The sequence below is a fragment of the Heptranchias perlo genome, chromosome 39 (assembly GCF_035084215.1).
Source record: "Heptranchias perlo isolate sHepPer1 chromosome 39, sHepPer1.hap1, whole genome shotgun sequence".
NCBI lineage: Eukaryota > Metazoa > Chordata > Chondrichthyes > Hexanchiformes > Hexanchidae > Heptranchias > Heptranchias perlo.
In genome coordinates, this window is record NC_090363.1 from 12,714,070 (window position 1) to 12,726,448 (window position 12,379).

General features: G+C 43.3%; 1 protein-coding gene across 1 annotated transcript in view; it reads right to left on the reverse strand.

The window, feature by feature from the left end:
- LOC137305250 (complement C4-A-like) overlaps positions 1–12,379 on the reverse strand; it is a 78,260-nt gene that overhangs the window by 33,692 nt on the left and 32,189 nt on the right. The window contains exons 17-23 of the mRNA XM_067974097.1: positions 11,460–11,654; positions 10,284–10,398; positions 9,506–9,576; positions 8,382–8,521; positions 4,156–4,365; positions 3,275–3,326; positions 176–259 (exon numbers count right to left, since the gene is read on the reverse strand). Coding sequence (XP_067830198.1) covers positions 176–259; positions 3,275–3,326; positions 4,156–4,365; positions 8,382–8,521; positions 9,506–9,576; positions 10,284–10,398; positions 11,460–11,654 — 867 coding nt within the window. The remainder of the gene's footprint in view (positions 1–175; positions 260–3,274; positions 3,327–4,155; positions 4,366–8,381; positions 8,522–9,505; positions 9,577–10,283; positions 10,399–11,459; positions 11,655–12,379) is intronic.

A 12,379-nucleotide genomic window follows, 5' to 3' on the forward strand; every position in this document is an offset into this window, starting at 1 on the left:
TCCACCCGATCCCGTGGGATTCTCGCCCAGCCAGTTAGGTTAAAATTACGCCCCCCACCCACCCCCCGTATATCCATTTTCTACAAGTTGAATCAACGTCGCAAAGAATTCCCTCTTCCCCTATCACGACCAAACGCAAAAGCGAAGAAACGCTCAAAGTGCGATTTAAATTCACCACTGGCACGGATGTACAAATAATTGTCGGCGTCAGGGACCAAGTTGGAAGGTGGTTCTTCTTGTATTTCATAGGCACTTCTTGCTGGAAAACAAACATATACATTTTATCTTGACCGTGTGGAATAAACGTCGCAATATTAACTAACACAGAAGTTCGGCGGAGCCCGTGTTTTCACACATCAGATGCATTTCCTGCGCCAAACTATTCTCTTTATACTGACAGATACGAAATTGTATACATGACGCTAGTGATGATGAAAATCTCTCCTCCCAGTTATTGGGGGTTATTTTAACATAGACATCGATGGAAAGAAAAATTGGGTGGGGTGTATAGTAAGTGCCTTATTGGATATTGTCTGTTTTACACCTTTGGCCAGAGTTATAATGACCCCCATTAGATTTGAAGCATAAAGTCCAGATAGCCAACAGAGCCTTGCGTTGCAAGTTGTTTCAGACAGAACGCATGTGAAACCACAAAGTTCCACGTTCAATTACTAACTCATGATGACTTTACTTCCTTGTGTGGGGCATGTGGGATAAAAGTCATCTAAGCATCTAGTGGATAAAGATTTTCACAAAATGTGCCTCCCGCTTATTATTGTTTTACTGGGCTGCTTATTGAGAAGTGCAAGTGGGCAGGCCGAGAATAAGACTGGGTGGCGAGGGGGGCAATTTAACTTTGGGCGTTGGTGTAAAACAAGCGATATCAAATCAGCTGCCTGTTATACACCCTGTCTGATTATCCTTTCCCGTGAAGTCAATGAAAGGAAAATCCGGCGAGGGGTATAACAGGCAGTCAATTGGATATCGCCCAAAAGTTAACAGCATTTTAATTTGTGGGTATTCTGCAACGTGTAGAAACTGTTTTTAATTTACACATCAGCAATAGTCCCTTGTTCAAGGTTTGGGGTCCTGTAACTAGAGCCTCAATCGCGCTTTTGCATCAGTTCCACTTTCAGCACAGAAAGGAGAAAATAAATTTGAGGGATTGCCTCTTCTTCTGCCGTTGTGATTTGTTCAGGGACGGTTATGCGCTCAATTGTGGTAATTGTAACTGTCAACAATGATGTAAAATGGGTGATAACCAATCGGCTGCCTATTATACATCCCGTCTAATTTCCCAGTCGGGAGAAATGTAAAACAGGCTTCCGATTCACCCATTTTACACTAGGAGCTTAGGAACATAGGAACAGGAGTAGGCCATTCAGCACCTAGTGCCTGCTCCGCCATTTGATAAGATCATGGCTGATCTGTGATCTAACTCCATATACCTGCCTTTGGCCCATATCCCTTAATACCTTTGGTTGCCAAAAAGCTATCTATCTCAGATTTAAATTTAGCAATTGAGCTAGTATCAATTGCCGTTTGCGGAAGAGAGTTCCAAACTTCTACCACTCTTTGTGTGTAGAAATGTTTTCTAATCTCGCTCCTGAAAGGTCTGGCTCTAATTTTTAGACAGTGCCCCCTACTCCTAGAATCCCCAACCAGCGGAAATAGTTTCTCTCTATCCACCCTATCTATTCCCCTTAATATTTTATAAACTTCGATCAAATCACCCCTTAACCTTCTAAACTCTAGAGAATACAACCCCAATTTGTGTAATCTCTCCTTGTAACTTAGCCCTTGAAGTCTGGGTATCATTCTAGTTACCCTATGCTGCACTCCCTCCAAGGCCAATATGTCCTTCCGAAGGTGCGGTGTCCAGAACTGCTCACAGTACTCCAGGTGCTGTCTAACCGGGTTTTGTATAGTTGCAGCATAACTTCTGCCCTCTTGTACTCTAGTCCTCTAGATATAAAAGCCAGCATTCCATTAGCCTTATTGATTGTTTTCTGCACCTGTTCATGGCACTTCAATGATCTATGTACCTGTACCCCTAAGTCCCTTTGGACATCCACTGTTTTTGACTTCTTACCACTTAGAAAGTATACTAACGGCCAAACCCCTGAGGGCTTGTGCACATGGACCCAGGCTGGTACTTCAGTGTTAGTACTGATGGAGTGCTGCACTGTTGGAGGTGCCGTTTTTCAGATGAGACAGTGGGGGTAATTTTAACCTAACTGGCCAGGCGGGAATCCCACGAGATCGGGTCGAACGACAGTTTTACACCCCGCCCAATATTACTCTCCACTGACTGCAAAGGAGAACAAAATCGGGCGGGATGTAAAACCAGCGTTGCACCTGAGCCCCTCAGTTTCCCGATGGGCGGGTGAGGTTGAAATTACCCCCAATAATCGAGGCCCTGCCTGTTGTTCAGCTGGGTACCACGTATCCCATGACACTATTCGAAGACGGGCAAGGGCGTTCTCCCAATGTTCTGGTCAACATTTATCCCTCAACGAACACCACCAAAAACAGATGAACAGCTCATTTGTTTAATTGTTGATTGTGGGGCCTTGCGTTGTGCAAATGGGCTGCTGCGTTTGCCTACATAGCAACAATGAGAACACTTCCAAAGTAATACATTTCCCTTTAAAGCACTTTAGGACATCACAGGGCTGTGAAAGTTCTTTCATTTCGTTTTTCCAGGTCAAGTATATCGCCAGCAAGATAAATCATTGGGCTTTGTATACTCTTTGCCAGAAATGTACTTTAAACTCTGCCTCAGGACAATCCCTCCCACAACGTTGCCTTCTAGCCAGTTTGGAGCACAGCTTTGCTTTCTGTCTGTGGGATATGACCATTCACAACAAATTAATTCTAACCCGACTCTAGGGGAGAGAGCGAGGTTGTAATTCATATAAGCCCAGTAGCATGGAACAGTCATAGTGAATGGGCAGCCCATTTCACATCACACAATTTTCTTTTCCATACTATCGATGTGGACCAATTTTAACCCGTATTTGTCTAAGGTCTTTACAACTGGCAAGTATCAATTATTGCTATACAATCAGCTTAAACTAGATTTGGATCGCAGTCCCAACGATGAAGGGACGGCAGCGTAAGGTCACACTGGATGGTGACGGAAACGACAATCGGGGAAAGTGTATAACAGGTGGCCGACTGCCCGTTCTTCACCCCCACTGAAGTTGAATTTGGCCCCAGTTGACCTGTTCCAGAAATGTTTCTTTCTCATTAGTTATTAAGTTCCTCTCACCTTTGGGATTGATGGGAATGCTCAATTCTTCTGTCTTTATTATACCTTCGGCCTGACGAATGAAATGAGAACAAGTTACTCGACTTTGCACAAAATGGAGCCATTTCCCGTCGACTTCCTCTATTACTTACTCAGTACAGTGGTGGATACTGACACATTGGGGGTGATTTTAACCCCCAATAGGTGGGTTGGGGGCGGGTGGGTGTTGAAAATAGTTGTTTTTTGGGTCGCGACCGCAACCCGGCGTTATTCCCAGGTTTAACATCGGTGTGTAAAATACAGGCTTCCCACTGGAAATACAAAGTCCGAAAATTTTGCAGTTGCGACCCAAAAAAAACAACTATTTTCAACTCCCACCCGCCCCCAACCCACCTGTTCTTGGGGGTTAAAATCACCCCTAGGGATCACATTGATTAACGCAAGCCTGCATTTTAAGTTACGGGAGATACATCTGGCCAATCTATTGGGTTAAACAAAGGCTCGTGATCAAATTTATACTGTTAATAATGCACCCTCGCCCAGAATGTATTGTAGGTGATACGAAACTTAACATATACTAGCGGCAATTTTAATCTAACCCAGCCATCGGGAAGCTGACGGGGATCGGGTGCAACGTTGGTTTTACACCCCGGCCCGATTTTACTCTCTATTGAAGTCAGTGGAAAGTAATATTGGGCGGGGTGTAAAGCCGGCGTTCCGCCCAATCCTGTGGGATTCCCACCTGGCCAGTTAGGTTTAAATTACCCCCAATTGCTCCACTGTATAAACGCCCAACGCATATATTCCACCCCTCTCTTGATTAGTTTATAGGCATACGATATTACATATGTTTCTATATTATGGAATACAAGTCCTTAATAAACGTTAAACATCCTACTTACCAGAACTCTCAGATGTTTTAAAATAGCATCACTGTATCCATTCGTTTTACTGAACGCGATCACGTTGATTGGGATGTTCCCAATGACCAGTGGAACAATAGCAAATTGAACAGAGGTGGCCGAATTTGCTCTAACAATGACATTTCTTGCATTTTCCCTTGAAGTAGCGGGACTGCACAGACCCTCTGCTTCCCTCATGTAGATGTAGACCTGGAAAAACAGCGGGTCAGAATGTGAAAACAAAAAAACACGCATAATAGCCCAAGGTGAGTGGACAGGGTTATTAAAATAACTACAATCGGGACAGGAATTGCTCGGGGAGTGATATTTAGCCACACTGAGAACGTGCTTGTGAAGGTCTCCTCTGTTCACCTCTTCTAGTATGATGCTCAACATGTTCTTTTATAGAAGGCAATTTCGCCAGCAATGCAGCAAGGAAGAAGATGCTGCCAGAGTCTCAGGAAAGGAAGATATAGTTGAGATACTGGATGGGCTAAAAAATGATAAAGAAGAGGTACTTGAAAGGCTTGCTGTATTTAAAGTAGATAAGTCACCCGGTCTGGATGGGATGCATCCTAGGTTGCTGAGGGAAGTAAGGGTGGAAATTGTGGAGGTATTGGCCATAATCTTCCAAACATCCGTAGACACGGGGGTGGTGTCAGAGGACTGGAGAATTGTAAATGTTACATCCGTTTTAAAAAAAAGGCTTTAAGGTTAAACCCAGCAACTATAGGCCAGTCAGTTTAACCTCAGTGGTGGGGAAACTTTTAGAAACGATAATCCGGGACAGAATTAACAGTCACTTGGACGAGTGTGGATTGATTAGGGAAAGCCAGCACGGATTTGTTAAAGGCAAGTCGTGTTCAACTAACTTGATTGAGTTTTTTGATGAGGTAACAGAGAGGGTAGATAAGGGCAATGCAGTTGATGTGGTGTATATGGGCTTTCAAAAGGCGTTTGATAAAGAGCTGCATGGTAGGCTTATCATCAAGATTGCGGTCCATGGGTATAAAGGGGGCAGTAGCAACATGGATACAGAATTGGCTAAGGGACAGGAAACAGAGAGTAGTGGTGAACGTTGTTTTACAGACTGGAGGGAGGTGTACAGTGGTGTTCTCCACGGGTCGGTGCTGGGACCACTGCTTTTCTTGATATATGTTAATGACTTGGACTTGGGTGTACAGGGCACAATTTCCAAATTTGCAGACGACACAAAACTTGGAAGGGTAGTAAACAGTGAGGAAGATAGTAATAGACTTCAAGAGAGTATAGACAGGATGGTGGAATGGGCGGACAGGTGACAGATGAAACTTAAAGCAGAGAAATGCAAAGTGATATATTTCAGTAGGAAGAACGAGGAGAGGCAATATAAACTAGAGAGTACAATTCTAAAACGGGTACAGGGACAGAGAGATCTGGGGGTATATGTGCATAAATCGTAAAAGATGGCAGGGCAGGTTGAGCAAGTGGTTAAAAAAGCATATGGGATTCCGGGGTTTATAAATAGAGGCATAGACTACAAAGGTTTGAAAGTTATGATGAAGCTTTATAAAACACTGGTTCGGCCACAACTGGAGTATTGTGTCCAGTTCTGGAACCTGCACTTTAGGAAAAATGTGAAGGCCTTAGAGAGGGTGCAGAAGAGATTTATTAGAATGATTCCAGGGATGAGGGACTTTAGTTACATGGATAGAGAGGAGAAGCTGGGGTTGTTCTCCTTGGAACAGAGACGGCTGCAAAGAGATTTGATAGAGGTGTTCAAAATCATGAAGGGCCTAGACAGAGTAGATAGAGAGAAACTCTTCCGATTGGTGGAAGGGTCAAGAACCAGAGGACATAGATTTAAGGTGATTGGCAAAAGAACCAAAGGTGACATGAGGAAAACCTTTTTTTACACTACGAGTGGTTAGGATCTGGAATGCACAGCCCGAGGGGGTGGTGGAGGCAGATTCAATTATGGCCTTCAAAAGGGAACTGGATAAGTACTTGAAAGGAAAAAAAATTGCAGGGCTACGGGGATAAGGCAGGGGAGTGGGACTAGCTGGATTGCCGTTGCATAGATCCAGCACAGACTCGATGGGCCGAATGCCCTCCTTCTGTGCTGTAACCCTACTATGATGCTGAGATGTGGAATGGGACTAATTGGATAGCTCTTTCAAAGAGTAGGCACAGGCACGATGGGCCGAATAGCCTCCTCCTGTGCTTTACCTGCTTTGATACTATGAGGAATAAACTGATCAAAATGTGAAATGATGAGGTATGAAGAATAATAAAGAAGATCGAGCTTCATAATTTAGAAATAAAGGGGTTGCATTGATGAGGTAAACCAAACTTCTTATTTGAAAAGCAGGAAGATTTATTACATGGAAGGAAAGGAGTGAAAAGTGCATTTGAACAGATACAGAATCATAGAATCAAACAGCACAGAAGGAGGCCAATCGGCCCATCATGCCTGTGCCAGCTCTTTGAAAGAGCTGTTCAATGAATCCCACTCCTCTGCTCTTTCCCCATACCCCTGCACAATTTTCCTTACCAGTTCCCTTTTGAAAGTTATTGTCGAATCTGCTTCCACCACCCTTTCAGGCAGTGCATTCCAGATCATAACAACTCGCTGCATGAAAAAAAAATTCTCCTCAAAAGAACCAGAACCCCTCTGGTTCTTTTGCCAGTTACCTTAAACCTGTGGCCATTGGTTACCAACCCTCCTGCCAGTGGAACCAGTTTTGCCCTATCTACTCTATCAAAACCCTTCATAATTTTAAACACCTCTATTAAATCTCCCTTTAACCTTCTGTGCTCTAAGGAGAACAATCCCAGATGCTCCAGTCTCTTCACATAACTGAAGTTCCTCATCCAATGTATCATTCTGGTGAGTCGCCTCTGCACCTTCTCCCATATCAGTACTAACTTATTTACTTAAATAGCAATAACTGCTTGCGCTAATTTTCCAGATACAATGGGAGAGACAAGGTACTAGAGTTGTGCAAAGTGCAGTTGGATATTACATTGGAGAGTTAATGTTACAGAGGAATACAGGTCAAGTTATGTTGCTATTATTCTTGTGCTTGTTTGAGTGTATTATACTCGAGAATTGTGCCGATCGGTGTGGCTGAAATTGTAAACCAGATCTGGAAAGGCACGTTGCTCCTTTTGCTCCCTTTTCTCTGCTGCTATCGTCTCATACCAATGTTGGCAATAAGAAAAGGTAACACAAACACATTGAAAGAGCGTGACAAAAAAAGCCCAGTGCTTTTAAACAAAGGACAAATTTTCTGCGTGAAATTATTTTTGAACAAATAATATTAATGTATTGGCTGGTGAAATAAACGTCTAATTCTTAGTACATGGCACCACTTTTTGTTTAGTTTTATAATAGTGGCATGAATCTGTTTAAATAAACGAGTAGCCGATATCATGGAATCTTAGAGCACAGAAGGAGGCCATTCGGCCCATCGTGCCTGTGCCGGCTCTTTGAAAGAGCTATCCAAATAGTCCCACTCCCCCCGCACTTTCTCCATAGCCCTGTAAATTTTTCCCTGCGTTAACATACTGAGTACCGAACTTTCATCTGGAGGTGGTAACAAGTAGCACACAGCTGGATTTCATGCCAGCACATTAAGCAACACTTTATTTGTGCAGCGCAACGTCACCCGTATAATTCTATAAACGCATTTGTGATTGGAACTATGAAGCGTTCAGCCCATCAATAATCAATGTTAATGGCTATACATGTCCACCTATCAATCGATCGGTGCATTTTCTTTTGCTGGAATAAAAATTGGGTATGTTTTAATACTTTCTCAACCACGTTTACTAGTTTGCCAGAAATGCAGAACCGAGTTCATAAACCTGTTTAAATAAACGAGTCACCGATATCATGGAATCTTACAGCACAGAAGGAGGCCATTCGGCCCACCATGTGCCTGTGCCGGCTCTTTGAAAGAGCTATCCAATTAGTCCCACTCCCCTCGCACTTTCCCCATAGTCCTGGGGGGGGAAAAAAATATATATATATATAGTTGTCACTACCTAAAGTGGCCAGAGGGCTTCTTTCTTTGGGAAAGGAGATAGACAATGGATGATCACTGGATTGGAATAAATATAAACAGTATACATGTGCATTTACGCCCAGAGATTCCGCAGCATGCCACCTATAAAGACTGGCTACACATTGATACAAGGGACAGAGTAACCCAAGTAAGTAGCTTTCTAGTTCGTTGTCTTACCTCTAGGTCTTGGGGCAGATAATTGTATAAGATTGCTCTCACATCCAGCTGTTCGTTTCTTTTGACAGAATATGGTAACTTCACAGATATAAAAAACGGTTTGAACACTTTCAGCGTTTTAGGTTCGGCGACACAGAATCCTTAAAGTTAAATTCAGTATTTATTTATCATTCTCAGCATTAGACAATGATATACAAGTGTTTAATAATCAGGTCATAAGTATTGACCTATTTTGGTACGGATTATTGTTATTATTTATAATAACTGGAGCACCATCATCACAACTGCTACAGCAGTCCCGACACCCAGTATCAAAAGTGCTATGATTATCAAAACTACCGAAGTAGCAAATTACAATAATTCAAGTCATACTCCCTTGATCGAGGTAAAAGAAACGCAATATATAATTGTCCAAAACCCCAAATCCCCTCGTTCTTCCGCTACACAAAACTTTCTTTCAATAGTTCCTATTGCAAAAGATCGTCCTTAGCTTCATTTACCTGGAAGGCGATGACTTTTGAGAACAGACCCTGTTTTACCTCATGCCCCAGGCCAGTCTTTCTAAAAGGACCTGTATCGGAAGCTGGTTGACGTGTTGTTCATTTACAGTTTTTATTCAAGTTATTTTATTCTATTTCAAATTTCTAGTATATTATGAGGTAAAAATTCGCCTGGGGGTGGCCGCGCTACACGGGCGTTATCGCCACGGCCGCCTGTTATATACCTGCTTGATATTCAGTTACGTTGAAGGCAATGAGTCTGAATATCGGGCGGGAAATATAACAGGCGGTCGATCCGATACCGCCTATTTATCGCCAGTGCCCGGGACGATTTTCTACCCCATACCTTGATAGCAAAAGAGATTTTGGATACTGTGTAGGGAAGAATTGTTCTGGTCGATATTTGAACCAACATTTTTAACCTCCAGAAACATTTTCCACTGGTGAGTATTTCTAAACGAATCGTGCACCGGTTTCGAATTTTGTAAGAAACTCTGACCAGTAGAAGGATTCCTAAAGGCATTTGTAATGTCAACAACACACTGAATTAAGTTGCAATAAAGTAAGTTCGATAAACAGGCCATCATACATCTCGACATCAATATTCAGTTGAAGAATTGATACCTTTATTTGCAAACATGCCAACAGCCTGAACTTCCCACGTAGTTATAGAGTCGGGAATGTAATTTCTTATCCTAAAAAATAAATTGGAGATCAAAAAAAAACTGCGATTAAATTGAATCCATGTTCACAGATGAAACGAGACATTGAGTGTGCACTGATCACCACAAGAGCCGAGCTCAATCGTTTCCCTGCACTTTCCAACAGTGGCCAAAGGGATAACCATCAGGGGCGCGAACACTGGCTGATATTCACCTTAATAAAGGCCAAGCCAGCGTCGGTCAATGACAGCACCTCCCTGCCAACCACCTGCAAAACGTTGACTTAACAGAGGCTGGGAATTTCTGGCTGAAACTTCCTAGTCTGCATGGCTTACTCGCTCAACTTGGCCATCGGATGATGATCTTTAAGGAGGAGGGAGCATGAGATATATTGTAAGGTAATGATCAATAGATATTTGTTTGGTTACATTGAAGTTACACTTTATTCAATTTCCTTTGTGTATCCTCTCCCCATCATTAAATGATTGCCTTGTGGTGACTCTGTAGTAGAATATTCTATATGGAAACTATACAAATCCTAAATGAGGTCATTCCTTGCAATAAATGTCACATGCCCGCTATTCTTTTTAAATCTCTCTCCCAAGTGTCTCTTATATATATTACCTGCAATGTACATACTTAGCGATTTATAATCATAATGTTGTCAGTGACTGAAAACTTTTCCCTTTACTTTAAGCCAGTCATATTCACCACAGTGCGATCCCGAAAGACAATCTTACTTGTGATTCCCTTCGCTTAACACCTCGGATGTTTTCCATAGCCAGCTGTGCGGAAACTCGCTGCGAACATGGATGGAGGTTTCATCAAAAAATTGCTCGTCTACATCCACAGAAGCTGGAAAATGCAAAAACATTTCGTCGTCCAAATCAGCCCCTGGTACAAAGTGGCTTCAGGTCGCATTTATTTCCCGTGAGGAATTAAAGAGCAAGCAAATTGACAAAGTCTTGGGTAGAAATCCGTCTTAGGCAGGAGTGCTAAACAGACAGTATCCCATTCGCTCCTGTTGAAGGAATTGGGAGTGACTTTCGAGTGGGGAGTATATCAGACGGCTGATATGATAATACTCCTTTAGCACAGCCGCCCAAGACGGGTTTCTGCACCCCTGACTCCAGCTCTGGTCTGGTCAACAACTAAAGTTAACGGCGGCACCTCTTCGCACCAGTGGGCTGGACTGAGAGTCCCGCAAAGTCCAGAGCTTGCTGTTCAGATTCATACCTGCATCATACCCTCATGGGCGAGGCAACAGCAGCTCGGGCTGCGCGTAACCAAGAGATTGTGAGGTGAAATCAGATAGCGGGGGGGGGGCGCAAAAGATGAGGGCATCGCATCGGTCGCCTGATAGACCTCCCTTGACCTCAATAGAGTTGAATTTCGGGCGTGTAGTATAACGGGCGGCAAAGGGCGATTTCGGCTGTTTTGCGTCCCCCCCCCCCAAATCCAGTTTCACCCCCTCCCCCCTTCCAGCGCCTTCATGAGAGAATGAAGCCAGAACTGAGTAAATTGGATCAAAATCTCTCAGAAGAAAAACCATTTCAAAAAATATGAACTGAAAGGAAGGATTATTTTACGAAATGCCGCATTGTTTTGTCTTGCTTTTAATGGGGTGGAGCAGAAATGCGCCAGGGGACGGCGGCGTAAAGTGGTCAGAATCGAATCGGTCGCCAGTTATAGGCCGGTCATAGACCAATTCCCATGTTCTTGTTTAAGAAAAACAGTAGAGGAAAGGCTCGCGTTATATGTTTTTATCCCATCGTCTAATTCTTTGGCCCTTAGTTGTAGTAATTTAATTATCTCGCTGGGTGATTGCGTGCGAGAGCGTTCACCAAATCAAACATTGGGCAGAATAGCGGAGATTAGCTCCACACAAGAATGCCAACAAGTCAAGTCTCTCTTACATCTCGCAATCGATTCCACCTTCAGCGATTGATTCTTCCTCAACTCAACTCCATAGTCGCAGCAAGCGTGGAAAACCAATCGACACTCCTTCTCCTTGACTCGCTTTGCTCGTTTTTGGCAGCTGTACCGCATTAATATCTCGGTCATGCCATCCATACAGCATTTCCTTAATCTGTGATCGGCATACTCGTTTACTGAAAGACAATGAACAATTCACCTGCCCTGGAATAATAATTGGTCAGTGAGATCCATGAGCGTCAGGACCGGCAAGCATGATTCGAATCACTCAACCCTTGTGGTCCAGGTGGTCTGGTGAGATGGAACGCTGCTTGTACAACACCGGGATCCCGAGCTCAAATTATTAAGTATTAAAACCTTTTGCCTCTGCTGGATTTGAGGATTCTGCTTTCAATGACGATCTAAATGCTGGCCCATAGATACCGCACCAAGCCATGAAAAGAATGTCCAGAAATAATCACCTAAAAATTGCAATGCACTGACCGTCTCGCACAGAGAGAGCCGTGGAGCTGGGTTAAAATCGGAACTATCGCACTGCGCCACAGGGCTGGGCCTGTAGAATAGGCACTGATAGGCGCAGATCACTAATACATTTTTGTGCCAAATTTTCGACCCACGATGGAAACTATTCAACTTACTTAACCTACATTTAGTCTAATGTTCTATGATGTCATGGGAATATTAGGAACAGGAGGAGGCCATTCAGCCCCGCATCCAATTATATCAGGGCTGATCTATATCTCAACTCCATTTACCCGCTTTTTCTCCATATCCCTTGATACCCTTACCCAACAAAAATCTATCGCTCTCAGTCTTGGAAGTTTCAATTGACCCCCAACATCCACAGCCTTTTGAGGTAGAGAATTCCAAATCTCTACCACCCTTTGTGTGAAAACGTTCT